At 42.4% G+C, this 27,422-nt stretch overlaps 2 protein-coding genes across 3 annotated transcripts in view; both read right to left on the bottom strand.

The window, feature by feature from the left end:
* Positions 1-141: 141 nt before the first annotated feature.
* On the bottom strand, positions 142-9,093 carry Rsl1d1 (ribosomal L1 domain containing 1). The gene is made up of 9 exons (XM_090324573.1): positions 8,947-9,093; positions 7,934-8,073; positions 6,293-6,428; positions 5,787-5,935; positions 5,604-5,705; positions 4,333-4,426; positions 4,122-4,247; positions 2,487-2,786; positions 142-655 (listed from the first exon to the last, which is right to left on the bottom strand). Exons 1-9 carry the CDS (start codon positions 9,049-9,051, stop codon positions 377-379), a joined length of 1,431 nt encoding a protein of 476 aa, XP_090180699.1. The 5' UTR covers positions 9,052-9,093; the 3' UTR covers positions 142-376.
* A 4,839-nt stretch (positions 9,094-13,932) lies between these two features.
* Positions 13,933-27,422, bottom strand: part of Gspt1 (G1 to S phase transition 1) — a 35,628-nt gene continuing 22,138 nt past the window's right edge. For both annotated transcript variants that reach the window (XM_090324684.1, XM_090324683.1), the window contains exons 7-15: positions 26,518-26,698; positions 23,704-23,858; positions 23,409-23,549; positions 22,591-22,684; positions 21,479-21,559; positions 18,845-19,018; positions 17,045-17,134; positions 16,411-16,579; positions 13,933-14,419 (exon numbers count right to left, since the gene is read on the bottom strand). In XM_090324684.1, coding sequence (XP_090180810.1) covers positions 14,367-14,419; positions 16,411-16,579; positions 17,045-17,134; positions 18,845-19,018; positions 21,479-21,559; positions 22,591-22,684; positions 23,409-23,549; positions 23,704-23,858; positions 26,518-26,698 — 1,138 coding nt within the window. In that variant the 3' untranslated portion in view covers positions 13,933-14,366. The remainder of the gene's footprint in view (positions 14,420-16,410; positions 16,580-17,044; positions 17,135-18,844; positions 19,019-21,478; positions 21,560-22,590; positions 22,685-23,408; positions 23,550-23,703; positions 23,859-26,517; positions 26,699-27,422) is intronic.

Genomic DNA, 27,422 nt, shown 5'->3' with positions numbered 1-27,422 from the left:
TTACATCAGCAAAAATAGAACAAAATTAGATTTTACTTTGCTACTGGCTTTTACAAACAGGTCAGAATCACCTATGGAGGTATGGAGGTTCTCAAAACCTCACACTCATGGAACAGGAAGCAATGGGGGGGGGTTGATCTAAATACTTTTACTTCACCTCTCTATTCCCCCAGTGCTGGGGTGGAATCCAGAGCTCTGCATACTGTGCCAGGCAAGCCAGCCAGGGTCTCACTATGGTATCCAGCTCAGCCTGGCCCCAGTGAGAGCACTACAAGGTGGCAGGCATGGTCCACTGCGCCCAGCCGCACTATGTTAGGAAGTCTTGGTAACTGATGAGTCCTGGGCCGAGCTAGTGACTTTTTAGCTAGCCTAGCCTTCAGAGGGAGTTTTTCGCCCGTTTAGGGGTGGTAGGATCATTACTTCCAGATTTCTTACAAGCAGTAAAGGACTTGGCCTCTGGCTTTTTGGGAGTCTGTCTCAGGTCTCTTTTTCCCAGCACAGAGTCGCTCTCATCTTTCTGGTTCTTCTTCTGCTTCTTCCCTGGGGCTTTTCCAGGGGTCTCTCCAGTGGGCAGGGCTTTTCTCTTCTTGCCAACAGATGTGCTGGGCCCCACACTCTTCTTTGGAGACTTCTTTCCTGAGGCACTGCTTTGCAACTATACGAGAGAGAGAGGAAAGTTAAGCCTAGCAATGGCAGAAGTCATTGAACCTCATAGGAGAGGATGAGCTGAGAACTCAGTACCTCATGCCTACTGGGGCTGGTACTATCACTGAAGCCACACCTCTGGTCCTCTTGTAAAGACTTTGCAAAGGATCCCATGGGTCTCTCAATTCTTAAGGGAAGAGGGCATCAAGCACTTCCTAAGTGCAGAGGAAGCCATGCCCAACTCTGACTTCTAGTGAGTCCTTTGCAAGTAGACTTCAGATTACCAACTGGTGAGCCAAGGCTGTGCTGCCAGAATCCACAAGGCCCAAAGAGGCTATTCCAAATGGAATACTTCCCAAGATGACAGCACCAAGGATCTATAGCAAGCTGCCCAATTTATAAATACAAACGAAGACCAAAACTACTTTGTGCATGTGACAGTACTGGGGGCTTGAACTGTCTGAGCTCTCCCATAGCATTCTTATTCAAAGTTGGCATTCTACCACTGGAACCACAGTCTCACTTCCAGTTTTTCTGCTGGATCACTGGAGATTATTTTTGTGTAAACCTAAGCCACAAACACAAACCCCCAATAAACCTATTATAATCTCCATTAAACCTATTTTTTTTCCCAAAACAGAGTCTTGCTATGTAGCAAAAATGGTCTTTGAACTTGCAATTTCTTGCCTCAGTCTTCCTAGTAGCTGAGCTTATAGCTGAGCACTGAGTAATTAAGAAACTGCCAGATTTAGCTGGGCACCGTGGCACCTAGCTGTTTAGGAGACTGAGATCTGAGGACCAAGGCTCAAAGCCAGCCCAGGCACAAAAGGACCTGAGACTCTTATCTCCAATTATCCTCTAGAAAACGGGAAGTGGGGCTTGGCTCAAGGGTAGGGTAGGTAGCCTTGAGCTGAAGAGCTCAGGGACAGGGCCCAGGCCCACGCATGCGCACACACACACCAAAAAAAAAAAGAAGATACTGCCATGTTTGTATTTACTTGATGGGTTTAAAAAGCTGAATACTGAGAGGCTGTGAGTTTGGCCTACTGGTAGAGTGTGATTGCCTAGCATGGACGAAGACCAAGGTTCCATTCCTTGGTACCACATGCATAGAAAAAGCCAGAAATGGTACTGTGGCTCAAGTGGCAGAGTGCTAGCCTTGAGGAAAAAGCCCAAGGACAATGCTCAGGCACAGAGTTCAAGCCCCAGGACTGGCAAAAAACAAAACAAAAACCCCTGAATACTGAGCCCTGGGCCTTGGACATGCCAGGCAGCTGGCTCTATCATTGAGCTATACTACCTGTAAAAACAACATTTTAAAGAATACTGCCAAGCTCATGCCTGTATACCTAGCTACTCAGGAGGCTGAGACCTTGAAGACTTAAGGCTCAAAGCCAGTCCAGGAAGAAAAGTCCATTAGGGCTGGGAATGTGGCTCAGTGGTAGAATGCTTGCCAACACGTATGAAGCTGATTCCTCACTACTACATAAATAGAAAAGGCTGGAAGTGGCGTTGTGGCTCAACACTAGCCTTGAACAAGAGAGATTCAGAGAGCTCAGGCAGAGCCTCAAGACTGGGGAAAAAGAAAAAAGCAAGGTTGAGAGTTTGGCCTAGTGGTAGAGTGCTTGCCCAGGACGCACGGAGAAGACTGGGGTTCGATTCCTTGGTACCACACATACATAGAAAAAGCCAGAAATGGTGCTGTGGCTCAAGTGGTAGAGCTCTAGTGGTGAGAAAGGCCAAGGACAGTGCTTAGGCCATGAGTTCAAGGCCCAGGACTGGCAAAAAAAAAGGGGGGGGGCACCAAATTCAGTATCACAATTAAATACAAGTAAAACTACCTGGACATTTTCTTTTGCTGGAGTTCCTTCTATTGGTACCAGTTGTGGAATTTTGTCATCATTATCATCGTCGTTTATCACTTTAGGTTGGCGGCCTTTTGCTTTGCCTGTCACTTTAGGCTGGCTTTTAACTTTTTCTGTCTTTTTTTTCTGGGACCCAGGGTCCTTCACTGGCTCCTCCCCAATTTTGGATGCCTGGTCCCATGGTAAAGCTGGTGTAGACTTCCGAATCCTTGCTCTCAACTTCTTGTTTTTCTTCTTTTCCTTTGCACGCGCCTTCATCACTTTTTTCTTTCTTTCCTACCAAAGAACATCAAACAAATAAGGCGACTCACAAAGAAAAACAAAGGGAAGGGAGTGAGTGTTGGTAGCTCACAGTATTAATCATGGACACTTTTTTCCTCAAGGCTAGTGCTCTGCCACTTGAACTACAGTGCCACTTCCAGCTTTTCTGTATATGTGGTACCTAGAGATTAAACCAGGGCTACATGAATGCTAGGTGTACCACTAGGCCACGCTCCTGACCCCTCAGAAAGAACTTTACCCTCTATCAGACACTGGAACCTGAACTCCCCTTTCATACAGGGCCCTACAACATGGCTCTGTAGCCCAGACAGACACCAGAACTCTGGGTCCTCTTGCCTCAGGCTGAGTGCTGAGACCAGAGGCTGCACCATACTCAACCGCTACTGTGTAACACCAAGATCAATGATATTCTCCAAAACTATAAACATAGTTTGTGAACTAGCAACTTAGCAATTCCATTTTAATCAACATTTTCAATACTTTCAGATTCCAATGAATCTAACAAAAATTTCATATTCATTGGGTGCCAGTGGGTTGATCTCAGCCTCCTGAGTAGGTAGGATTATAGGCCTAAGCCACCAGCACTTGGTGCCTTGGTTATTTTCAAACAAAGCCCTAATTTACGCCATGTCTGGTCTGGATTATGACCCCCCCCTCTTTGTTGTAGAATGTTACTTGTATGCCCAGTCATCAGTAAAATGTGTCTTGAGACCTCTTATATCTGGGCAGGTCTCAAACCTTGAGTCCCCAGTTTTCACTTCTCAAGTAGCCAAGATTACAGCTGTGAGTCATCAATTCCTGGCTGATTTTGAGTTTTCTTCCTCTTAGTTCTTTGTCTCTGCACAGGGACCCTTTATGCCTACATGGCTCTTTAAGATAGACTAAAAATGAAAACATCTGCCATGCACTGATAGCTCACACCTGTATTATATTGCTAGCTACTGAAGAGGTTGAGATTTAAGAATATCAGTTTAGAAGCAGAACAATCCTCAAGACTCTTACTTGCAGCTAGTTAGCAAAAAGCAAAAAGTGGAGATATAGCTCCAGTGGCTGTGTGCCAGCCATGGAGCACGAGGTTCTGAATACAAGCCTCATTGTCCGCACCAAAAACCATAACAGAACAAATGACATTACCTAACTTACTAGCCAATGCAAGGTTTTAAGAAGATCAGTGTTGCCCAGCTCCTCTGGCCAGTGGGAACAAGGGACACAGAGTACAGGCTTGGGACTAGCCAGCGGGACAGGCACTCCACGCAGGAATGTCCATGGGTTCTGGGAACCACATTCACACCTTCATCAAGCCCATCTAGTAATTTACAGTCTACTAACCTTTCTCTGCAGACTAGTGAAGGATACTGGGCTGTTCTCATCCACACAGCTGATGAACGAGGAAAAGATGGGCAAGGAAACAGACCTCTCAGTTTTCACAAATAGGAGTTTGATACTCTGCAATTTCTGAAAAAGAAAAGAACAGTGTTTATCTACTCCTTGCTTCCCTTTAATGTCATCCATATGCCTGTCACACACTGGGTGTACATACCTTTGGCAACCTTTCTGCTAGCTTTTCCACGACAGTAATAATGTTTTCAGTGACATGCTGAGGCTCCATGGCAGTGTGACCAATGCGTACAGTACTAGAATGTAACACAGTATCCAAGGAACATTAAAAATAAATCAATGCTTCAAAATAAAGCACAGACATGCCCTTGAGAAACAGAAATACATCATGGTAAAGATTTCCTGTTAAAGGCAAAAACATCAGAAGTGTTGAGTTTTGGCCGGGAGCCTGGCCTAGTGGTAGAGTGCTTGCCTAGAATGCACAAAGCCCTGGGTTCAATTCCCTGGTACCACATACATAGAAAAGGCAGGAAGTGGTTCTGTGGCTCAAATGGTAGAGCAGTGAGCCTGAGAAAGCTTAGTTGCAGGCCCTGAGTTCAAGCCCCAGGACTGGCAAAAAAAAAAAAAGGTTCTAAACAAATTTTAAAGACTGAAATGTGGCCGGGAGTTTGGCCTAGTGGTTAAAGTGCTTGCCTAGCATGCATGAAGACCCAGGTTCGATTCCTCGGTACCACATACATAGAAAAAGCCAGAAGTGGTGCTGAGGCTCAAGTGGTAGAGCTCTAGCCTTGAGAAAGTCCAAGGACAGTGCTGAGGCCCTGAGCTCAAGCCCAGGACTGGCAAAAAAAAAAAAAAAAGACTGAAATGTGATTTATGCTCATGCTAGAAAGCACGCTTTAGCAGATACAGAATGGGCTGCCTACAAGGCTCAGCCCAAATGTTAGGTAGGGGGAATCAAAGAAATGTCAGGCAATCTGATGGAACAGGATGTATTCAGAATTATATAACAGTAATCAAACCAAGACTGAGGTGGATCTTCAGAGCAACATGCAAGCCCAGGACTACGACTGTGCTCTAAGCATTGAGCTCATTCTGGCTTTCCTTAGTATCCACAGTAACCACAACAATAGCTACATGTATTCTTCTCAATTCATTAAAACCACACAAAATTAAAAGCTCAGCTTCATAGGCACAGAAGCCACATTCTAATACTCAGCCAGTAGACAGAATGTAAACTTCTATCAGAGAACCAAACACAATACTCAAGGCCTGGACATTGTTCCTTAGCATTTTTGCTCAAAGGTAGTGATCTAAAACTTTTGAGTCACAGGCCTACTTCCAATTCTCTGATGAGAACTGAATACTTCTGAAAGTTTCAGTTTTAACTGAAGAATTGGTTTTATTAACAGTACCCTTGAAAAGTGGACAGTCACTGTAAATGTGAAGCCGTGCACATGCATGCAAGTTGCCTACCTGCAGGAGCCACTCTTTGAGATGTTCAGGACAGTCCCACCCAAACAGGAATTGATCTGTCTGGACAAATTCTTGGCTAGAAGGTTTACAGGTACTGGAACTCTACAAGACACATGGGCATCAGAAAAACGTACATCAACAAACCTGTTGTTTCATGTTGACATCTAGTCACTGTTAACTTACTTCTTTCTTTGATAGAAATGTCTCCCTATGTGCGTTGGTAACATTCGCCGGATTCTTTCATCAGAAAGGAAAAGATCAAAATTCCCCAGGAGGCGGAGCTTGGCTTCATATGCTTTATATTCAGTCTTTAAAGTTTGGAAAGGGATGATCTGGAAAATATGAAACATAAAAACACAAAATCAGTAAGAACATAGGCAAGGAGAAGTGGGCAACAATTTATATTCTGATTTGAAACTATCCTAGACCTTCTACCTTTATGGTTTACCAAACAAGTAAGCACCTAAAATGTTCTAAGAGCCATGTAAGGAACATGGTGGTAAATGAGCAAGATCCCTAGATTAAGACTGAGAACCAGCTGAGCTAGCAGCACATGCTCACAATCCCAACCACTAGAGAAGATGCTGGAGGGCAGTCGGAAGCTAATCTGGCAACTTAAATGTATTATGTATCACTTCAACTTAATTTAAATCCCTGAAAAATCTGGAAAATATTAGCCTGCTTCCTACTTGAGAGATGGACTCAATTCCATGCTTCTTCAAAAGCTTCCTATAGAAACGTTCTGTGTCTTCAGGAGAATCCAGTTCATCTTTGGTAAATAAACATACTTCAGCCAAATCCGATCGAATACTATGAGGCAAGGACCTACAAAACACATAAGACATCCATGAAGTGTTAAGACAACATCAAATGTCATTATGTAATGTTACCAATCTTTGTGTGAGAAGTACATTGAAACACCATTTAGAAATACACCTATGGGGGCCCAGGAGCGTGCCCAAGTGGTAGAGTGCTTGCCTAACAAGCATGAAGCCCTGGGTTTGATTCCTTGGTACCACACACCCAGAAAAAGGCCAAAATGGTGTTGTGGCTCAAGTGGTAGACCTCTAGCTTTGAGAAAGCCCAAGGATAGTGCTCAGACCCTGAGTTCAAGTCACAGAACTGGCAAAAAAAGAATAGAGGAAATTCTAGAAAACAGAAGAAAACTTAGAGGAAGGTAGGGTTAGGGTTAGTAACAATAGTGTCTGTCCAGTATGTAAGAGGCCTGGATTCCATCCCTAGCCTAGCACTGAAAAAAATATCAAGCAAGCAAGCAAGCAAGCAAGATAGTTCTCAAAGAAAAAAATTAAGATTCAAAGAAATCACTGTGAATCCCACAGGCTAAAATGTCCATTGACATTTGGGAAGCAACAATAAAAATAAAACAAAGACACCCAAACAATACAGATGTAACCACTATGTAACTGTGCTGTTATAAGGCCCTGTACTGTCATATGGGAGGGAGAATAACTATACTCCAAGGTTTAGAACTTTATCTTCTGGAAAATTTGAATTTACTAGCCCCTAAGTTTTAACTCATGTCTTAGGTCAGCATTTCTAAAAGAACATTCCCTTAGTTAAGATACAGCTAGCCAGGCAGGATTGTATATACCTATAATACTAAAACTAGGGAGGTTGAGATAGGAGGAGCCAGATTTTCAGGACAAGATGGGCAAGATAGATAGCAATATACAATTATTATGGGTTTGTTTTCTACACATGGGAGTTCACTGCTAAGGACTTTTAATGGTTTCAGTCTCTGTAAATAAGTCTGTGCCTCAAGGTATGCTATAATATATTCTATTACTAAAGAAGAGCCCAAATTTCTATCATTTATCTCTCTCTCCCTCTCTTTGCTGATGTTGGCGCTTCAATGCAGGGCCTGAGCGCTGTCCCTGAGCCTCTGTGTTCAAGGCTAGCTACAAAGCCACTTCTAGCTCTTTCTGAGTAGCTTGAGATAAAGAGTTTCATACTTTTTCTGCCCAGGCTGCCTTCAAATATCAGCTTCCTGAGTAGCTAGGATTAGGTGTGAGCTACTAGCGCTTGACCAAAATTTCTATCATTCTTGAAGGCAGTAGTTTCATTTTATCTCACATTTTTGAGTTTGCACTGTTAAAAGTTACAAAAGTGGGGGTGGGGGGAAGGGAAATGGGGACCAAGACATGAGAAAGGGTATCAATGTATGTGAATTAATGCACCTACTATCTGGTGAATATAATGTAACCCTTCTATTAATTACAATAAAAAATATATGAAAAAAAAAGTTACAAAAAAAAAAACCCCAAAATGATCAAATAAGATAAAGAGCAAGAGTAGAGGTTAGAACTTACACTTTGATTCTCAGTTCTTTATTGGGAATTTTCCATAATATCACCAATAAAAATAAGTTTTCGCTCTCATTCAAAAGCAATGCATTTTTGCTCCTTCTGGTCTTGGAATGCTCCAACAAGGCTTCCACTGCCTTCCTAATCTGTAAAACAGAGATACAAACTTAGCATGATTGAACATTTGCTCTTCCTCTCCATACTTTCTTTGTTCCACATCAACTTTAATAGGTAATCTGTACAACAACAGAATTGTACAATTCACACTCAGAGCAATCTATACCAAAACAGCTCGGAGAAGTGGTGCATGTCCATAATTCCAGCACCAAGGGAGGCAGGGACAAGAGGATTAAGCAACACAATGAGATCCTGTCTCAAAAGGATGAGACTGTGCCTTTCAGGACGAGCAGGGCACCAATCGGAGGAAAGACCTCCACCCCCACTCCAATGACAGCAACACTTAAGTGTGTACCGTGTGTCCAGGTACCCACCCAAAGCGCTTCACAAGCATTCCTCCCTGCGATCAAGTAAATTTGGTAAGTACGAGGAAACAGGGGTGGTGTTCATCATGAGAGCCCAAGTGCTGGTTCTGGGGCTCGAACCCAGGGCTTGGACACTGTCCCCGAGCTAGAGTTCTGCCACTTGAGCCACAGCTTCTCTCCCTTCTGGCTTTCTGGTGGAGCTACAAGTCTCATCAACTTTCCTGTAGGAGCTGGGTTTCGAATGCCGAGCCTCAGATCTCAGCCTCTTCAACGCTGGGATTACAGGACCACAGCTATGGGCGCCCGACTATTTTTGCAATCCAATTACAGACCGCCAGGACGCAGGTCTGAGGGGAAGCGAGGGTCTGCCAGTGCGGATAAACCCGCGGGCTACCCGGACGCTCTGGCGGCCTCCCCCGTGTGTGTGTGTGCGTCGTGGGGGGAAGGGGGGCCGTAGGCCCTAGGCAGGCCCCGGTTTCCAGGCCTTTCCATCTGCACGCCCACGCCTCCCGCCTGACACCCTTCCCGGGGCCTCACCTGGCTTTTGTCCAGGTGTACCAGAGCAGTCGAGTCCTCTGGAGCTGAGGTGGAGGTTGTACCGACGGCCGAAGCCGCTGGCGAGGTGGAAGCCGCGTCGTCCATGACCGCTTCACCTCGTGCAACCGCTCGAGTGAAGGAACGCGAGCAGTGCGCGTGCGCACGCGCCAACAGGCCCGGAACCGGAAGTTGGTGGGTGGGGCCGCGTCATTTCCGGGAGAACGCGCGATGTCGTTTTCGGGCGTGGCGCACGACGGTGGGTGTCGCCTTCCCTGGGCTGCAGCCGCTCGGGACCGGCGGCTCTGAGCTCCTGGTGCCCCGTCGCGGGCGGTGGACCCCGCGGGGGTACCGGGTGAACGCAGCGTCCTCTTCCTTCTCCTTCATTCTTTTGGTGGCTGGCTGTCACTTGGTGACACGGGCCTGACCCCCGGACTTTTCTCTCTGTGTTCGGGTCGCCCCGCACCATCCTCTCGCTCAGGGGCCCCGATGTGGACGTCCAGGACGGTGGCAGGCCTTTCACAGCCACTGTTTTGAGACCACGAAGTCCGAGCACGGTCACACAGTGGTGCTACCTTCGCCTTTCGTGTGTTTTTGAGTATTACTTGAGTCCCCGAGCTGGCTTCAAACTGCAATCCACAGGTCTCGGCTTTCTGAGCAGCTGGGATTACAGGCATGAGCAGCTGGTCGCCAGCTTCTGGAGAACGCTTTGCATACTTGCCTGTCTCATCATCTAGTTTGACGTGAAACTGGTTTCTAGAACAGCGTCAGGAAGTTATATTGCATCTTACCAGGGCTTTGGGACTATCCTATGTTCTTCATCTGAATTTTAATTTTACGAGGGAGGCTTTTGGGCTGAGGAAATGGCATAAAGTCAGGTGAAAGACTAGAGGACGTTTGAAAACAATAAGTGGCTGGAGCAGGGGAAGAGTGGGAGACCAGCAAATAGGGTAAGGAATTCCTTTGCAATTAGGCAGGGTATGATTTCTTGCTGGTACTCTTGTGCAAGAAGTTAACGTCCGTTAAAGCCTTACATGACAGCTTTTTAGTTCTATTCAACAAACCTACTAGATGGTTCAAAAAGTATGAGCTGTCCACACAATTGATTATAAACGAGACAAGTCTTTCAAAAGGGAAGATGACAACTTTTATTGTTATTACAAAAGCAATTCTTTAACTTCAGTCATTTGAATAATTAATTGCAAGAGCAGACTAATAAGGGTTTAATCCTCACACAGGCACCAAGTCAGGCACAGAAGGTAGCTACAAATTACAAAGGGCTTCTTTTCTACCTAGCAGAGCACTTTTCCATGCTTTGGAATTAGGTTTAAAAGAAAAAAAAACAGCAAACTTAACCTGTTCTTTTTAATCTCTAAAAATGTCTAGGTATTAAGTGGTTGCCTAGTAGAAAAAGGAGTCCTGGCTTGCAAGAGACCCACCCACATTTCCTTTAAAACAAAAGAAATGTTATGCTTTTGAGAGCTTAATGTGGAGTCCCCTGGATGCAGACTTTGCAAGCTCTGACCTAGTCCACCCAATGCACGTGTAGGGAATGGAGGCGGAAGCCATCACCTGAGGATTGCCAGAGTGCCAGCGCCAGCTCCAGCACTCACTTCCGCCACTGCAGGAGAGGTAGCAAGGACTGACATCTGGAGCACTGAGCTAATGTGCCTGGCAGACGTGGAACTCAGGAAGCACAAAATGCTATACACGTGTACTGTCCACAAACCCAAGGTTTCCATGTTACCATCTAGAGGCCCTGTGACAAGACAGAAAACCAAATCCTGCTTTCTGCCTAATTGGACCTTCTGCCTGCTTTCCCCTTTACACATAGGTTTTAGTTTCCACTCCCACATGTCCAGGCCCTTTTAGTAATCCTTAGTAAATAACTCAGCTGGCATAGTACTGTTTCAAGGAAGCATAGGATTAGAGAGGTATGTGAGAATAGTATTAGTTATTGAAGGGAAGACTTAGTAAGTTCTAGGATACTGAAACTCAGGAATACCCTAGAACCCAAACCATCAAGAACCAAATCTGAACTGTATTTCAATTCCGGCAGTAAATTGGCTCAAATGCAATCCACTGAATTACTACTAGAAAATAAAAGCATTTCATAATCCATTTATGTGAAACCTAAGAAACAATTGCTAAACTTAAGTCTTGTGAGTTGTGCCTACATAGTTACATGTATTTAACAAACTGCTGCTATGGCAACAACTAGGAAAAATAAGTAACCAGACAGCATGTGCTAGGATCACTGAAAATTTAGCTGGAGGAGATAAATGCAGTAATTGGAGACAATTATCCCCAAATTCAGTTGACTACTGTATCTATCTTACACATGTCTGTGAGAGGATTAATTGCACAGTTTATTCTAATAAGGTAGGCCAAAACTGAATATTACATTTAATCATTCTACAATCAGAGCTATAGTGCTGTAACTGGAATTTTCACAAACAGTTTAAAAGATGAAAGTTGCCTGATGTTTAAGAGCTGTAATAAATACTGCATATTTTGTCTCTTGACTACCGTAAGTTCCTACCCCAAGCAAGGAAGCTTTCATCTGTGAAGTAGCAGTCCACAACCCAGTCTGCCAGCGAGGAAAGGTGCTAGAGCGCTGCCATGCTGGCAGCCATCCAGTGTTCCTGAAGACTGGCTGGGTTTCTACCCCAGTTTCAGACGGTAGCAGTTTGATTGTTTCCCTTCAGCTGCAAAACTCCACCTGCTTGCAAGTATGACTCAAAATATCCGCAGCATTTCAACTGAGAGGATGTGCCAGTAATTGCCCCCCTAAACAACACTCCAAGTCTTCCAGTGAAAGTTCTTATAGTTTTCATAACAGACAAATGTAAGTCACCTCCTATCACAGGGAATAACCTGTACTTTAAAGTTTTGCTTCTTTACATTTAATTACATTTCAAAATTTAAAATTCAAAACAAGAAATACACATGGGCTCAATAAATCATGAACACTACTTGTCACTTAGTTCCATGGCAATCCACACTTGATCCAACTCTTGGTTTGCCTTTACATAGATTTTCACTGGATGAGTTCTTCAAATTATAAACAAGAAATATTACATTTTCCCTCTTCCACAGGTAAGAAATGAAGATTTAAATGGAAACTACTTAATTTTCATTTCAACTTTATCTCTTAAAAGTCTTGAATAACCAAACATGAAAGTTTGTATATAAAAATTAATGTAAAACAGATGCAAACTCATGATTCTAACTTACCTATGCTAAAATATTGAGGTTTTTAATACCTAGCTGTGTAGTAGGTCTCCCTGTAAATTTTAGTTTGCACATGAGGTGATAGCACGACTGTGTATTGCTCTTTAGAAATCCAACATCTGCACACTGCAGGTTCATGTCAGACACTGTCTCCTTACTTGTGACTAAGCAGTATAATCAAGAATATACATTGTTGTCAAGTGGGGAAGAATTTCAAAGTCTGTCAAATGCACAATATGGAGTAATCTTGCAAATGTGTTAAAGATCCAATGAAAACTACAACTGTATTTTGTACTTTTATTATGTTATTTTGTAGAGGTAGGCGCTTCACAGTTTCTATCCGAATCATTTTGAGAATCTTGGCAACATGCACATATATTTTGTTTTAAAAGCAAATAAATGGTTTCTAAAAACATGTTCAGTTTAAAAGGGAAATTTCTTTGGGAATAATTTCAGTGATATGAGCTTTTAAAGATCAAGGCAATTGCTAGTTTTTCTTCTTAATGTGGAGGTATAAAAAGAACCCATTTTTTCCTGGTTCATCTCTTACACTTCCCAGAAAAACAAAAGCCCAGAAATGCGTAGATAACAATGAAATGTAGATTTCATGCAACGTAGTAGCCACAGGTATAATTTTGAGACATTATAGGGCATTGGGCATTAACAGTGCCCTTTCCATAAAAATCTTAAGATTCTCATGAACAGAAATCTCATAGTTCAAAAACCACTATTAACTTTTACATTTTGTGACTGTAAATACAGGAACACAGTGGACTAGGCTTTTCTGAGGAGCAAGATTATAGGGAACAGATGTTAAACGTACAATTATAAAACATCTTATTTAGAAACAAATCACAATGTAAAAGTGGCCAAGTCTTTGATAAATGGCAACAGTCATTCAAAATGGAGACCACTGACAAACCCAATTGTGCAGTCATTTTTTCACCATCACGAACATTTCCGTCATGACAGTTATAGCACAAAGTCAACTTTGAATTGAAATCCATTACAGTGTGGTTCATCAAGATCATGGTTTGTAAATTCCAGCTTTGTATTTAAGAGAACACTCAGTGTCAAGTAACTGAGATAAAAACTTAGACTGTGCTTGACTCTCTATCACTTAATTATCTAAGTATGAGCTCTTAGTCACTGAATTGAGAATTAACTTTAATTAGCAAGGATCCTCCAACCTTTAAAGTTACTGATACAAAGAGTAGACTGTGTAACTTGTAGGACTGGCACTTGTAATTGATAGTTTTCATACTAGATGCATGCAGTGCTTATAAATACTAAAAGGCATTTTTGCCAGGTCTCAACATGCTTCGTTGTGAATTCCATTAATGTAAAACAGTTAATGGAACTTTCTGTAGGGGTACAATTTGTAAGCTTATAAAAACAATAGTTTGCTGTTTTTTCAGTTTAAAACACCTTATTGTGTTGAAGAAATCATATTAAAATATAAATTGGCAGAAAATAACCAAAGACCTAGCCAGTAAAGCAGCATTACAGTTGCATAAAGGTGTTTCACTGTATGTCCTGTAGGTACCGGTACCCATCATCAAAAGGCATCATACGAATGCTTTCCACTTATACAAATGTGAACATTGTTGTAAATGTCTCATTTAAAGTAGTGGGCAGGAAGTTTAGAAAAATCCAAGTAATAAAATGTATTCAATTACTTGGGAGTTAAAAAGCTAATGCAACAATGTTACATTGAGATAAAAAACATTATTCAAAAGCAATTCAAATACCGAAAAGGGTTTCAAATTGAATATTTTATTAACATGGTAGTTGTCTTTTTAACATGTGCACACACACTCGCACACTCAGAATGATCTGCCTGGGGAAAAAAGACTATGCCTAGGGAGAAAATTAAAAATAAGAAATAAAAATTCCTGTAGGTTTTCATTATTGTAGGCAATTATGTCCACATCACTTATAAAGCTATTGCCAAATCTGTCCAAGGAAGCAGTTTGAAAGGGCTGGGGGAATCTGGAAAAACTCAACAGTGGCATAGCAGAGCTCTCAATATGAGAAAGCTGACATAATGTGGACTTTTGCTATGAATTTTTCTTTGCAAAATATGGGGAGAGGTTTATCAATGGGCAGAAAGTAAGAGAAGGCGGTGTGAAGTAGGCTTTTGCAGTCAATTTTCCTCACAGTATTGTGCAGGGTCACCAAGAAAATGTTTAGTCTTTCTCTGGAACCAGTTTCAGAACTTTTCCGATTGCAATGGTCTTACCTAGAAATGAAGTTAAAAACAAAACAAAAACAACAACAACAAAAAAACCTTTCAGTAGTTAACAGCAAATCTATGTAACACATTAGAGCTTATTATTCTAACAATAAAAACATATGGATAGTAAAGGGGTGAGTTTATTCCGAGGACAAGTATATATAGCCAAAGGAATTTTAGGAAAATCCTTGAGATTCATCTCAAGAGCAAGAAAGCTCAAGAACACTATCCAAGACCTAAATTCAAGCCTCTGGACCAGCAGACACAAAAGTCATAGCTAATGTTTAAATAGTCTTAGAAAGTGTGGTTGGTTTTTGTGATCAGTTATAGGGCTTGAACTCAGGCCTGGGCGCTGACCCCGATTATTTGCTCAAGACTAATGCTCTATCATCTTGAGCCAAATTGCCACTTGCAGTTTCTGGTGGTTAACTGGAGATAAGAATCTCAAGGATGGACTGAGAGTTGGGCCTAGTGGTAGAGTGCTTGCTTAGCATGCACAAAGACCTGGGTTCAATTCCTTGGTACCACATACATAGAAAAAAAACCGGAAGTCGTGCTGAGACTCAAGTAGTAGAGCTTTACCCTTGAGAAGGTCCAAGGACAGGGCTCAAGCCCAGGACTGGCAAAAAAAAAAAAAAAAGGAATTTCAAGGATGTTCCTGCCCAGGCTTTCAACCTCAGTCTTCCTGAGTAGATAGGATTACAGGTATGAGCCATCAGCACTTAGCTAGAAAGTGAGTATTATATATTGGGGGAGAGACATACAAACAAAACCCTATAAGTAACATAACTGAACACAAAAACATAAAAAATAATTACAAAAGGCAAAAAAAAAAAAAAAAAAGTGCCCAGTGCTGGGTGGGGTATGAGAGGAAAAGGAATAACAGTAATCTAGCAAAGGGAGTAATGGTAATATGGCAAAAGTTACTTTTTACGTGTCCTCAATATCTCTCCCTCCCCCTTCCTCTCTTCGGTGGGTCATGGGGCTTGAACTGGCCTGGGCACTGTCCCTGAGCTCTTCAACTCAAGGGTACATCCTACCCTTGAACCAAGCCCCATTTCCCAGTTTCTAGAAGTTAACTGGAGATAAGAATCTCAAGTCTTGCTGGGCTCACGCCTGTAATCCTAGCTATTCTGGAGGCTCAGACTTGAGGATCAAGGTACAAAGCCAGCCAAGGCACAAAAGGACCTGAGACTCCAATTAACTTCTAGAAAAGGGAAGTGGGGCTTGGCTCAAGGGTGGGGACAGTGCCCAGGCCAAGTTCAAGCACCATGACCCACAGGGGAGGGGGGGAAAATCAAGTATATAAAGTATATAAAACATAATTTTTCCCCCCTGTGAACTCAAGGGCTTGAACCCTTCCTTGGCTTACTTATTTATGGTTGCCACCCTACCAATTGAGACATGCCCTCCCCCGCCCCCTCGCTTCACTTGGTCGTCTTCTGTCTGATTTTGCCAGGCTAACTAGTACTAAGAGTTGCCATTTTATACGTGAATAACCAGTGTCACTGAATCTGAAGTGAGATGATCATTCCTCTATTTTCTCTGAGGTTTAAGGCTGTGATCAATACCATGGCTTCATTAAGTTCCTGATACTTTGTGAGAGTCCTAACTGGACCACATTCTCATGAGATTATCATGTAAATTCACTAGCCTATATTTTCATTGTACCATAAAATTTCTAGTCTTAAGATAGCCGAGTTCAAGCTATTAACCTATACAAATGTTTCACACCTTTTCTTTCATATGTAAGAATCTCATGTCCCAGAGAGGAAAACTTTTTTTTTTTTAAACTGATACCTAAAAGGTATCAGTACCACTCTGAAAGACTATACAATTGTGCATCCTCCATACCTTGCTTGCTTGGTGTTTAATACATCTGATTCTTAAAGCATTTGTGATGTAAATATTATAGCACACGACTCTGCAAAGTGGGCTCTACACAGATGTTGTTCACCAAAGACAAAAAGCCTAGACATCAAGCTGAAAGCTCTTACCCTCATCTCTCAAGGTGAACCGACCCATCTGAGGGAAGTCTTTAAATGTCTCAAGACAGATGGTTCCTGCTGTCCTTAAACGAGCAATGCATACTTGATCTTGTTTCACAAAACGAGGTCGAGTCTTACTTTTTTCTCCTGATTTTTTGTCTACCAAGCAGATTAAGGCCTAGTAAAGAAAAAATGTTGAGGTCAGAAAATTTTCCAAATACAAGCAACATGTAAGAATAAGATGACGCTGGACACAGTAACTGTAATCCTACTCAGGAGGCGGAGATCTGAGGAATCCGGCTCAAAGCCAGCCCAGAGACTAAAGAATGTGGGACTCTGATCTCCAATTAATCACTAGAAAACTGGAAGTGGGGCTGTGGCTCAAAGGGGAAGGGTGGTAGACTTGAGCTGAACAGCTCCGAGACAACCCAGGCCTAGGGTCCAAGCTGGGGATGTGACCAACAACAAAACTAATAAAATGAAATCTGATCATGAAGGCAGATAATTATAATCCCAGTGGGTGGAGCAAGGCCAGCTTGGGCTACATAGGAAGATCATCTCAAACAAACAAACAAATCACTATTGCAGGAGTTATTTTCAAAAGAAATTATTCTTTAACAAATTATGTCAAAAACAAACTTACAGTTATTTCGACTTCCTCAATACAGGTGTGAATGTGCAGCACCGCATTATAGCCTGGGCAGATGATGGACTTGTGCTCAATAATCACTATCTGTCAATAGACAACAAAATTTATCCTTAATGAGGCAGAGAACATCACAAGAAGAGTCCTAGTCTTCTTCAAGCTGTAATAACCTGTACTCAGGAGGCTGAGATGTGAGGATTGCAGTTCAAAGCCAGCCTGGACAGGAAAGTCCATTCAACTGCTACCTCAAATTAATCACCAAAAAGCCGAAAATGGATCTGTTAGCCTCGAGTACAAAAAGAAGAGACAGCACCTATACCACTTCGTTCAAGCCCTAGGACTGGCACCATAAATACAAAAAGAAGAAAACCATTTTTTTTTTTGGTGCTGGTTCTGGGCTTTGAACTCAGGGCCTGGCTGCTGTCCCTGCTGGTGCTCAACACTAGTGCTATACCACTTGAGCCAAAGTGTCACTTCTGGCCTTTTGTGGGTAATTTATTGGAGGTAAGAGTCTCAAGGACTCTCCTGCCTGGGCTGGCTTTGGACTACAATCCTCAGATCTCAGCTTCCTGATTAGCGAGGATAATAGGTATAAGCTACCAGTGCCTGGCTGAAAACCTATGTATTTTGTTCACAGGATCAATCAGGCTGCTTGACTGTCAAGACCCTCCTCTATCAAAATGGGCAGTGCTTGCTTACCACCAAGGTACATCAGGCACATCCTAATATTCATGAGCTGTCACCCCCTATGCTTCTGCCATAGTTCTACCCACTCCTCAGTAAATATAAACTTATCATGTGGCCTACATCTACATTGGTCATCACACCTTAGAATGGTACGTACCAAGTTCTGTGAATACCGCCATTTGCTCTCTAATAATATTAAGAGTATGTGTGACCCCTTATGTGAAAGCAGTAAATTATCTGCTGTCAGGGAGCTGACACAACATACCAGGGCAATCATGCCTTAATCAGAAGGAAAAACATTTTCAGCAGAGTGGTACTATGATAGTTGCCAGGACCCAGGGACCCTGTGAGGCTGCCACCTGGAAGCTGGTTACTGGGAAGGCCAGTATTAGTCCAGTGCAAGCAGGAAGTTTGAGATCACCATGTCAACTAGCAAAAATAAGCTGGGCACAAGTCCCAAAACCAGCAAAAAAAAAAAAAAAAAAAAAGAAGAAGAAGAAAATGGTAGACAATTTTGGTTCAAGATCAACTAGTCATAAAAGTGGAAGAAGACTATCTCAACCAATGGCGTGCCAGCTGTGGGGAAGCACATCTAGGCAGTGGCAGGAGCTGCTCATGCTCATCACTGTAGGGAAGGATCTGAAGCGTAGGCGGCGTAGGCATAAAGCAAGATCCTATCTTGTATATGTGCAAAAATGGGATGGAGAAGAGAGCAAGAGAAGGGGTGAAACTGTCCAAAAGGAAATGTGCTCTTTAGTGTAATTACAGTCCTCCTGTACATCACCTACACAATAATAATTTTTAAGTTCAATTCCAGTACTGGAGGGGGGGGAGAAAGGAAGAGAGGGAGAGAAATATTACATCATACAATGATCTGTCTTTTAACAAGTGAATATTGGGTATTCTGAATTGTATTGAAAGCAAAAATTAAAAGTCAATAAAAACCATTCCATTCTGAAAAGATATACATCATAGATAGGTGAGATAAATTGTTTCTGCTATTTCAGTTCCCTTCATGTTCTTAAGTGGCATGTCACAGCTACTCAGGACCAAGAACACTAAAATTCTAACTTGCTTTTGATATGAAGACAACTACCCTAATTGGCTTACCTGGGCATCAAATGTACGTCCAGAATGACAAAGGTTACTAAGGTCACAAAGTATGAAGCCCGGAAGAATCTCTTCTTCTTCAATTCCTTTCAGTCTGATTTTGAGGTTTTCACCTGGGGCCACAGAATCAGTTTCCACATCGTCAGAAAGTATCCCAAGAACTTCCACGTTGTGCTTGAAAAGAAACCAAAGTTGGAGCTTTTCTGATAATTTCATTGTATCATACAATACATAAAATGTACTTCTTAGGGCCAGGAATGTGGCCTACTGGTAAGAATGATTGCCTACTATATTAAAAGAAAGCCTTGGGTTTGATTCCTTGGAATCATATACACATAAAAAGGCAAAAGTGGTGCTGTGGCTCAACTGGTAGAGCACTAGTATTGAGCTGAAGAGTACAGGGATAGCACCTAGGCCCAGAGATCAAGTCCCACAACCACCACCAACAAAACAAAACTCTAAGTGACAGTATACCCACCCTGTAATTAGCATGAAGACATAGCTTCCTAGCCAACTACTTCTGTGACCTTATAGAAAACCTGTTCAAAACTTCAACCAACCACTATTTTCATTGTTATTAGCCTTTAACGGAAGAAATAATCACCTTAGAACAAGTGGGCTGCATCTGGGTATGTATGTTCACATCAGTAACCTTAGCTACGTAGGAAGTACAGCTGTAAACAGGACACATTTTCAACATTCAACTTGTGTTCCACCACGTTAGGGTAGGTGAATGAAGTTATGCTATTGCTCTTTTTTGCTGTTGTTGTTGGTGTCCTGGGCTTAAACTCAGGGCCTGAGTGCTGTCACTGAGCTCTTTATTTTTTAGGTGGGTCATGAGGTCTGGGTGTTGTCCCTTGGGCTCTTTAGGATTAAGGCTAGTGCTCTACCACTTTGAGCTACAGTGCCACTTGGTTTTCTGGCAGTTAATTGAAAGTAAGAGTCTCAGGACTTTTTAATGCCTGGGCTGGCTTTGAGCGAGGCAGGATCCTCAGATCTCGGCCTCCTGAGTAGCTAGGATTACATGTGTGAGCCACCACACCTGACTGGAACATCTCCTTTACCTGAAAGATTTTCAGTGAAACAATGGAATCCCCTAATGATTTTCATGCCCAGGCTGGGTTTAATCAAGATCCTCAGATCTCAGCCTCCTCTGTAAATAGAATTACAGGCGTGAGCCACTGGGGCCTGGCCGTGATACTTCTCTAGGTCTTTGTCTATTTTTCCACAGGGTAGACTGCTAACTAGGCACCCATGCTTTCATTTATTATTGTTACTTTTTAAATGTTTTTTGGGGGGGGGGTCAGTTATGGGGTCTGGATGCTATCCTTGGGCTTACTAGCATTAAGGCTAGCGCTCTATGAGCAAAATTGTCACTTCTAGTTTTGTGGTGGTTAACTAGACAAGAGTCTCATGGAATTTCCTGCCTGGGATGGCTTTGAACTATGATATCCTGATTTCAGTCTCCTGAGTAATCAAGATTACAGATGTAAACTACCAGTACCAGCTGCACCTGTGCTTCTGAAATGGCTGACTCTCCATTTGTCACTGAATAATAATAACATATTTGTTTTCAGCCAGTCATTAGGAAGTTGTTTTATGAGGCTTAGTTTGTTAAGGCCTAGACAACTTCACATTTTCTTGGGCACCAAAGGACCTGAGACTCATCTCCAATTAACCTCTAGAAAATGGGAAGTGGGGCTTGGCTCCAGGGGTAGGGCAGTAGCTGTGAGCTGAATTGCTTAGGGACTGCACCCAGGCCAATTCAAGCCCCATATCCCACCAAAAAAAAAAAAAAAAAAATTGTATTGGACAACTTATACCTTTTGTGGAAACTCATGTTCCTACAGAGTCAAGAAATTGAGATTATCTGCACATTAGAATAGACTGCAAATTTTATAATTTTTTTGTGGGTCATGGGGTTTGAACTCTGGGCCTGGGAGCTGTCCCTGAGCTTTTCGGTTCAAGGCTACAGCCCTATCCCTTAAGCCACAGCCCCACTTCCCTTTTTCTAATGATTAATTGGAGATAAGAATCTCTTGGCTTTGTATCCCAGGCTGGCTTTGAACCAAGATCCTCAGATCTCAGCCTCCTGAGTAGCTAGGATTACAGGCATGAGCCACCATGCCTGGTTAGAACTTTATTTTTTGCTAGTCCTGGGCTTGAGCTCAGGGCCTGAGCACTGTCCTTGGACTTTACCACTTGAGCCTCAGCACCACTTCTGGCTTTTTTCTATGTATGTGGTACCGAGGAATCAAACCCGGGTCTTGATGCATGCTAGGCAAGCACTCTACCATTAGGCCAAACTCCCGGTCCCGGACTTTAATTTTTTAAAGGTGGTTTTGTTGTAAATTTAGGACCCAGCATTTTCAATATAAAGCTAGAGATACCAATTTTATTAGTTTTCCTGGATAATGCTAGCCTCACCTTGTAAAACTAGTATCAAGGTTATAATAGTTTAAAAAAAGTACATCACAATGTTGGTTTTCATGAGTTTGATAACGTTTCAGATATAGATTCAAACTGTAATTACAAAACCTTAGAATAACCATGGTTAAATAACTTGTAAAATAGTATCCTGTTAATATTTAAGAGAAAAAAACCTAACAGGAAAAAGTATAACTAAGTTCATACCTTGTTTGGCATCATGACAAGCTGCTGGCCTTTACAAATAGATCCAGATTCCAGCTTTCCCAGGACCACAGTGCCCATATCCTGATTAAATTGAAAGCAGAAACATCAAGTTAAAAAAAGGTTTTTTTAGGGGTGGCTTGAACTAATAGTCTCAATCTCTCACATGTCTTTTCCTGCCCACAGCTGTCACTCTACCTTTTTTTTTGGCCAGGCCTGGGCACTCTCCTTGAACTTTCTCAAGGCTAGCACTCTACCACTAGAGCCACAGTACCACTTCTGCTTTTTCTGTTCATGTGGTACTGAGGAATCGAATTCAGGGCTTTGTACATGTTAGGCTAATACTCTACCAATAGGCCACATTCCCATCATCATTCCTCTTTATGAATAAGCTATATGGGATTCTACTTTGTGCTAAGGCCATTAAGCTACTTGTAGAGCAGCAATAAGAATTTGAAAACTATCCATGTATGGGAGGGTCATATATAACTATAATGTTCACTATACAGGAAGTTGAAGAACCAATGCTTAAAGCCAGCCAAGGGCAGACAAATCTAAGAAAAACCCATTACCAAATATATAGCAAAAAGCTGGAGGTAGAAGTATGGCTCAAGTGGTAAAGTGCTAACTGTGAGTAAAAGGCTAAGAGCACAGGGTCCAGGATTCAACCCTCTCCCCGCAACTGTAACCCTTCCCAACCCCCCGCCTTCCCCACACACATAAAAGGATAGAGATGTTGGTGTTTCTGTTTCAATTGATAGAGCACTTTCCCACCAAGAGCAAGACCTAAGTTCACATTTCAGATCCACCATAAACAAATGGTTAATAAAATTGTTTCATCATTAGCAACAACACAAAACAGTATTTTACCTCCTCATAAATCGCATTTTCTTTTTGTCAGTTCTGGAGCCTGAACTCAGGGTGTTAAGTATTGTTCTTGGACACTTTTTGCTAAAGGCTAGTGCTCTCCCACTTGAGCCACAGCACCACTCCTGGCTTCTCTATGTATATGGCACCAAGGAATTGAACCTAGGTCTTTCTGCATTCTAAGCAAGCACTCTATCATTAGGCCACACTCCCAGCACACCCATTCTCTTTAATAGTACTTTGTGTACCTTATACTTATCCACAATTGGCAGCCTGATTGGTCCATCAGCTGATCTATTGAAGTTTGGCAAATTATCCAGGTAAGGAATAAATGGTAATCCACTGGCAACATAAAAAAATCCATTAAAGAAATCTAACATAGATATGAAAACCTTAAAACAGTTTGCTAATTATAACATCAATAAAAAACATGGTTATATTATTAAATATCCAAGTTAAAGCTTAGAAGACACTTGGAAGAAAATATGGGGCTGGTTTCAAATGGCAATCCTCAGATCTAGATTATTGGTGAGCTGCTAGTACCCGGTATATATCAAGTATTTCTAAAGCCAAGGTTATTGTACCAATATTTTCTGAAATTACATGACACTATTTTTAGAGGTTTATTTTTTTGCCAGTTCTGGCTTGAACTCAGGGCCTGGGGACTACCTTACCTCAAGGCTAGAGCTCTACCACTTGAGCCACAGCACCACTTCTGGCTTTTTCTATGGATGTAGTACTGAGGAATCAAACCAAAGTCTTTGTGCATTCTACTACTAGGCCAAACTCCCAGCCCTAGAGGGTTTTTGTTCTGTTTTGGGTTTTTTGGGGTTTTTTTGTTGTTTTGTTTTGTTTTTTGCCAGTTCTAGGGCTTGAACTCAGAGCCTGAGCAGTGTCTTTTGGGCTTTCCTCAAGGCAAAAGCTCTACCACTTGAGCCATAGCACCATTTTGGGGGTTTTCTATAATACTGAGGAATCCAACCTGGGTCTTTGTGCATGCTTGGCAAGCACTCTACCACTAGGACAAACTCCCCAGCCCGAGAGGGTTTTTGTAAAAGGCACTTACCTGTACCATGGACAGAACTCTGATTGCTCTTTAAGATTTGCTCCAGTTAGTCCTGAGCAGGGCATAAAGTGAATGTCTTTTTTGGGATTGAAGCCAACTTTCTTCAAAAATGGCACTAGTTTCTCTTTGCATTCTTCATATCTGTAAATTTTATAAAGTAATTTAATTATAATGGTACCAAATGAACTTTGGTTTTACCAGAAAATAAATGAAGACTTAGAAAAGGTCCAGGGAAAATTCAAACCATCCTTTTTCCACCAATGTGTCTAGAAAGCAATGAAATATCTACAGTTACCTCTCATTGCTCCAATTTACTGTTGGGTCATCCATCTTATTAATAAGCACAATCAAGTGTTTCACACCAGCTGTCTTTGCCAACATTGCATGTTCTCTTGTCTGTCCTCCTTTTTCAAATCCAGTTTCAAACTCTCCTTTCCTGGCTGAGATTACCTATTCCAAGAAATGAGTAATTGACTCATACATTCAGGTGCCCCTCCAATAGTAAAACATCTTCCCTTTCAGTCACAACAGAAAACAGAAGCAAATGAGCCAGAACATACAGGTTGTCTTGAATGTCATTTCCATGTCTAAATGGCTTGAATGTTTGGTGCTGGAGGTATAGCTCAGTGGTAGAACACATGTTTAAGCTTTTTGGTTTTCCAACCAAAAAGAGAAAAGAGATAATAAGGTCATTTCTTCCAACCCCCTAACTACCCCCAAATCTAGTACTTCTAAATATTTCATAACTCAAACATTTATGTGTGGGACTAAGGACATATAGCTCAGTAGTACAGCAGATGGCTAAAGTCTGATCCAGGTACCACACCAAAACAAAAAAAATTGGACTGGTTACAATCGCTCACACCTATAATCCCAGCTACTGAGAAAGTGGAGACTGAGAGAAATGCTGTTCAAGACAGGCCAGAAAAAAGGCTACCAAGGGCGTGTGTGTGTGTGTGCGTGCGTGCGTGCGTGCGTGTGTGTGTGTGTGTGTGTTGTGGCACATACTTGTGATCCCAACCTAAAGGAAAGCATTGGTAAGAGGGTCAAGATCTAAGCCTGTGCTGGGCACAGTGGCTCACGCCTGTAATCCTAGCTACTCAGGAGGCTGAGATCTGAGGATCCCTGTTCAGAGCCATCCTGAGCACTAAAGACTGTGAGACTCTGATCTCCAATTAACCACCAGAAAACTGGAAGTGGTGCTGTGGCTAAAGGGGTAGGGTGGTAGCCTTGAGCTGAAGAGCTCAGGGACAGCGCCCGTGGCCAAGTTCAAGCCCCATGACCCTCACACACAATAAAAGATCTAAGCCGGTGCCTAAATAAACATTCAAGGCTCTTCCTGAAAAATAAAGTAAGGAGTGGGGGGGACAGGAATGTGGTTCAAATGGTAGAGTACCTTCTTAACAAACATGGTGTCCTATGTTCAAACTTAATAAAAACAAAATAAAGATTGAAGCCCAGTGTTGGTGGTTCATGCCTGTGATCCTAGTTATTCAGCAGGCTGAGATCTAAGGATCAAGGTTCAAAGCCAGCCCAGGACTTGGGGCAGAAAACTCCTTGAGACTTTATTTTTTTGTCAGTTGTAGAGTTTGAACTCACAGCCTGGGTGCTATTTCTCGGTCTCTTCGTGCTCAGAGCTAGTATTATACCACTTGAGCCACAGTGCAACTTTTAGGGTTTTTTTTTTTTTTTTTTTTTTTGCCAGTCCTGGGCTTGAGCTCAGGGCCTGAGCACTGTCCTTGGACTTTCTCAAGGCTAGAGCTCTACCACTTGAGCCTCAGCACCACTTCCGGCTTTTTTCTATGTATGTGGTACCAAGGAATCAAACCCAGGTCTTCATGCATGCTAGGCAAGCACTTTAACCACTAGGCCAAACTCCCAGCCCTGCAACTTTTAGGTTTTAAGTGATTAGAGATACAGTCTTATATGGTCTTTTCTGACCAGGCTAGATTCAAACTCAGACCTTCAGATCTCAGCCACCTGAATAAGCTAGGATTACAAGTGTGAGCCACTGGTGTGCCCATCTCCATGAGACTTTTATCTCCAATTAACCACCAGAAAAATCAAAATGACACTGTGCCTCAAAGTGGTAGAGTGCTACACTTGAGCAGAAAAGTTCAAGCCCCAGAAGCAACAACAACAAAAAGATTGAAGCCAGGCCTAGTGGCTTATGCTAATCTGGAGGCTGAGATCTGAGGTTGCGGTTGGAAGCCAGCCAGGCACTTAAGTCTGTGAGACTCTTATGTCCAATTAACCACCAGAAAACAAGAAGTGGCACTGTGGCTCAAAGGGTAGAACATTAGCCTTGAGTTGAAGATATCAGGGACAACATCCAGGCCCAGAGTTCAACTCCCACGACCAACACCCCGCCCCTACGCCCCCAAAAAAGATTGCTGTCACCAGTTCACACCACTGTTAAGGATACAGGGAGTACCCCCCTCCCCCCCCCCCACACACACACAGCCGAGCACTGGTGGTTCACGCCTGTAATCCTAGCTCCTCAGGAGGTTGAGATCTGAGGATCACGCTTCAAAACCAGCCTTGGCATGAAAGTTCTCCAAATAACCACCAGAAAACTGGAAGGGGTGCTGTGGCTCAAGTGGTAGAGCGTTAGCCTTGAGCTGAAGAATATCACGCTAACCTCCACAGCCCAGAATTCAAGTCCCAAGACAGACCCCGCCCCACCCAAGAAAAAAAAGTTTATTATTCATTCCTGGTGTGCTTGAGATGTTACAACCATGATTTTTCATTATACATCAGCCATTAATGGGAGAAAAAAGGTTAAAGTGTTATTTTCAGAAGTAAAAACAGTTCCTGGACCAATTCGAGAAAAAAAGAGAGAGAGAAGAGAGAGAGAGGGGCAGGGAGGGAGGGAGGGAGGAAGGAGAGAAGAAAGTTTTGACATTATTAAGATTATGATTCACTGCAGCCTAAATTCTAACTTTTAGAAGGCAAACAAACACTTAAAATATAGCTAGGAAACTGAGGATATAACTCAGTTGGCAGAATGCCGGCCTAATATATACGAAGACCATGTTTTTTTAAAAAGTGCAAGGTTAAGTTGCTACTAAATACATAAATAGATTAGAAATGGCAATGTCTTTCTTACCAACACAGCCAAATCAGCTTGAGAAGCCCCACCAATCATATTGGGAACAAAACTCTTGTGGCCAGGGGCATCCAGAATTGTGAAGTGCTTCTTTTCTGTTTCAAAATAGGCCCGACCCACTTCAACTGTTTTCCCCTTGTCTCGTTCTTCTTGATTTGTATCTAAGGCCCAAGACAAGTACCTGGAAGAACATCAGGACATAAGACAGTCTTTCAATATATTCCTCTACCCTGGGTTCAATTCCTGGGTACCACATACACAGAAAAAGCTAGAAGTGGTGCTGTGGCTCAAGTGGCAGAGCGCTAGCCTTGAGCAAAATGTGTCCAAGGACAGTGTCCAGGCCCTGAGTTCAAGCCCCAGTACTGGGCAAAAAAAAAAAAGTCTCATGGACTTTCATGCCCCAGCTGGTTTTGAACTGCAATCCTCAGATCTCAGCCTCCAGAGTACCTCGGATTATAGGCATGAGCCATCAACGCCCAGCAACGAAATTTTTCAGTGGCTATATGATGATCCCATTAAATGCAGTTTATTATGTATTCAGTGATTCTACTACAGATTTTTGGGTAAGTTCTTTTGTGGCACTTAAACTCAGAGCATTGTCCCTATGCTTTTCTGCTCAAGGCTAGTGCTCTGCTATTTTGAGAAGTAGCACCATGTAGGGTTTCCTGGTAGTTAATTGGGAGATAAAAGTTTTACAGACTTTCCTGCCTAGACTGGCTTTTGAATCTTGATCATCAGATCTCAGGCTCCTATGTAGATAGGATTACATACATAAGCCATCAGTGCCCAGCTTGGATGGGTTTTCAATTTCCTTTGTGTATGCTAGGAAGTCAACTGTATACATCTATGTATCATATATTAGAAGAGATAGGGAAACTTCTTTGCATTGTAGAAGTCTCACCATG

Source organism: Megascapheus bottae, chromosome 36 (genome assembly GCF_031878675.1).
Source record: "Megascapheus bottae isolate mThoBot1 chromosome 36, mThoBot2.hap1, whole genome shotgun sequence".
Lineage (NCBI taxonomy): Eukaryota > Metazoa > Chordata > Mammalia > Rodentia > Geomyidae > Megascapheus > Megascapheus bottae.
The sequence above is the reverse complement of the archived record's forward strand: the minus strand, read 5'-3'. Positions and strand labels throughout refer to the sequence as shown.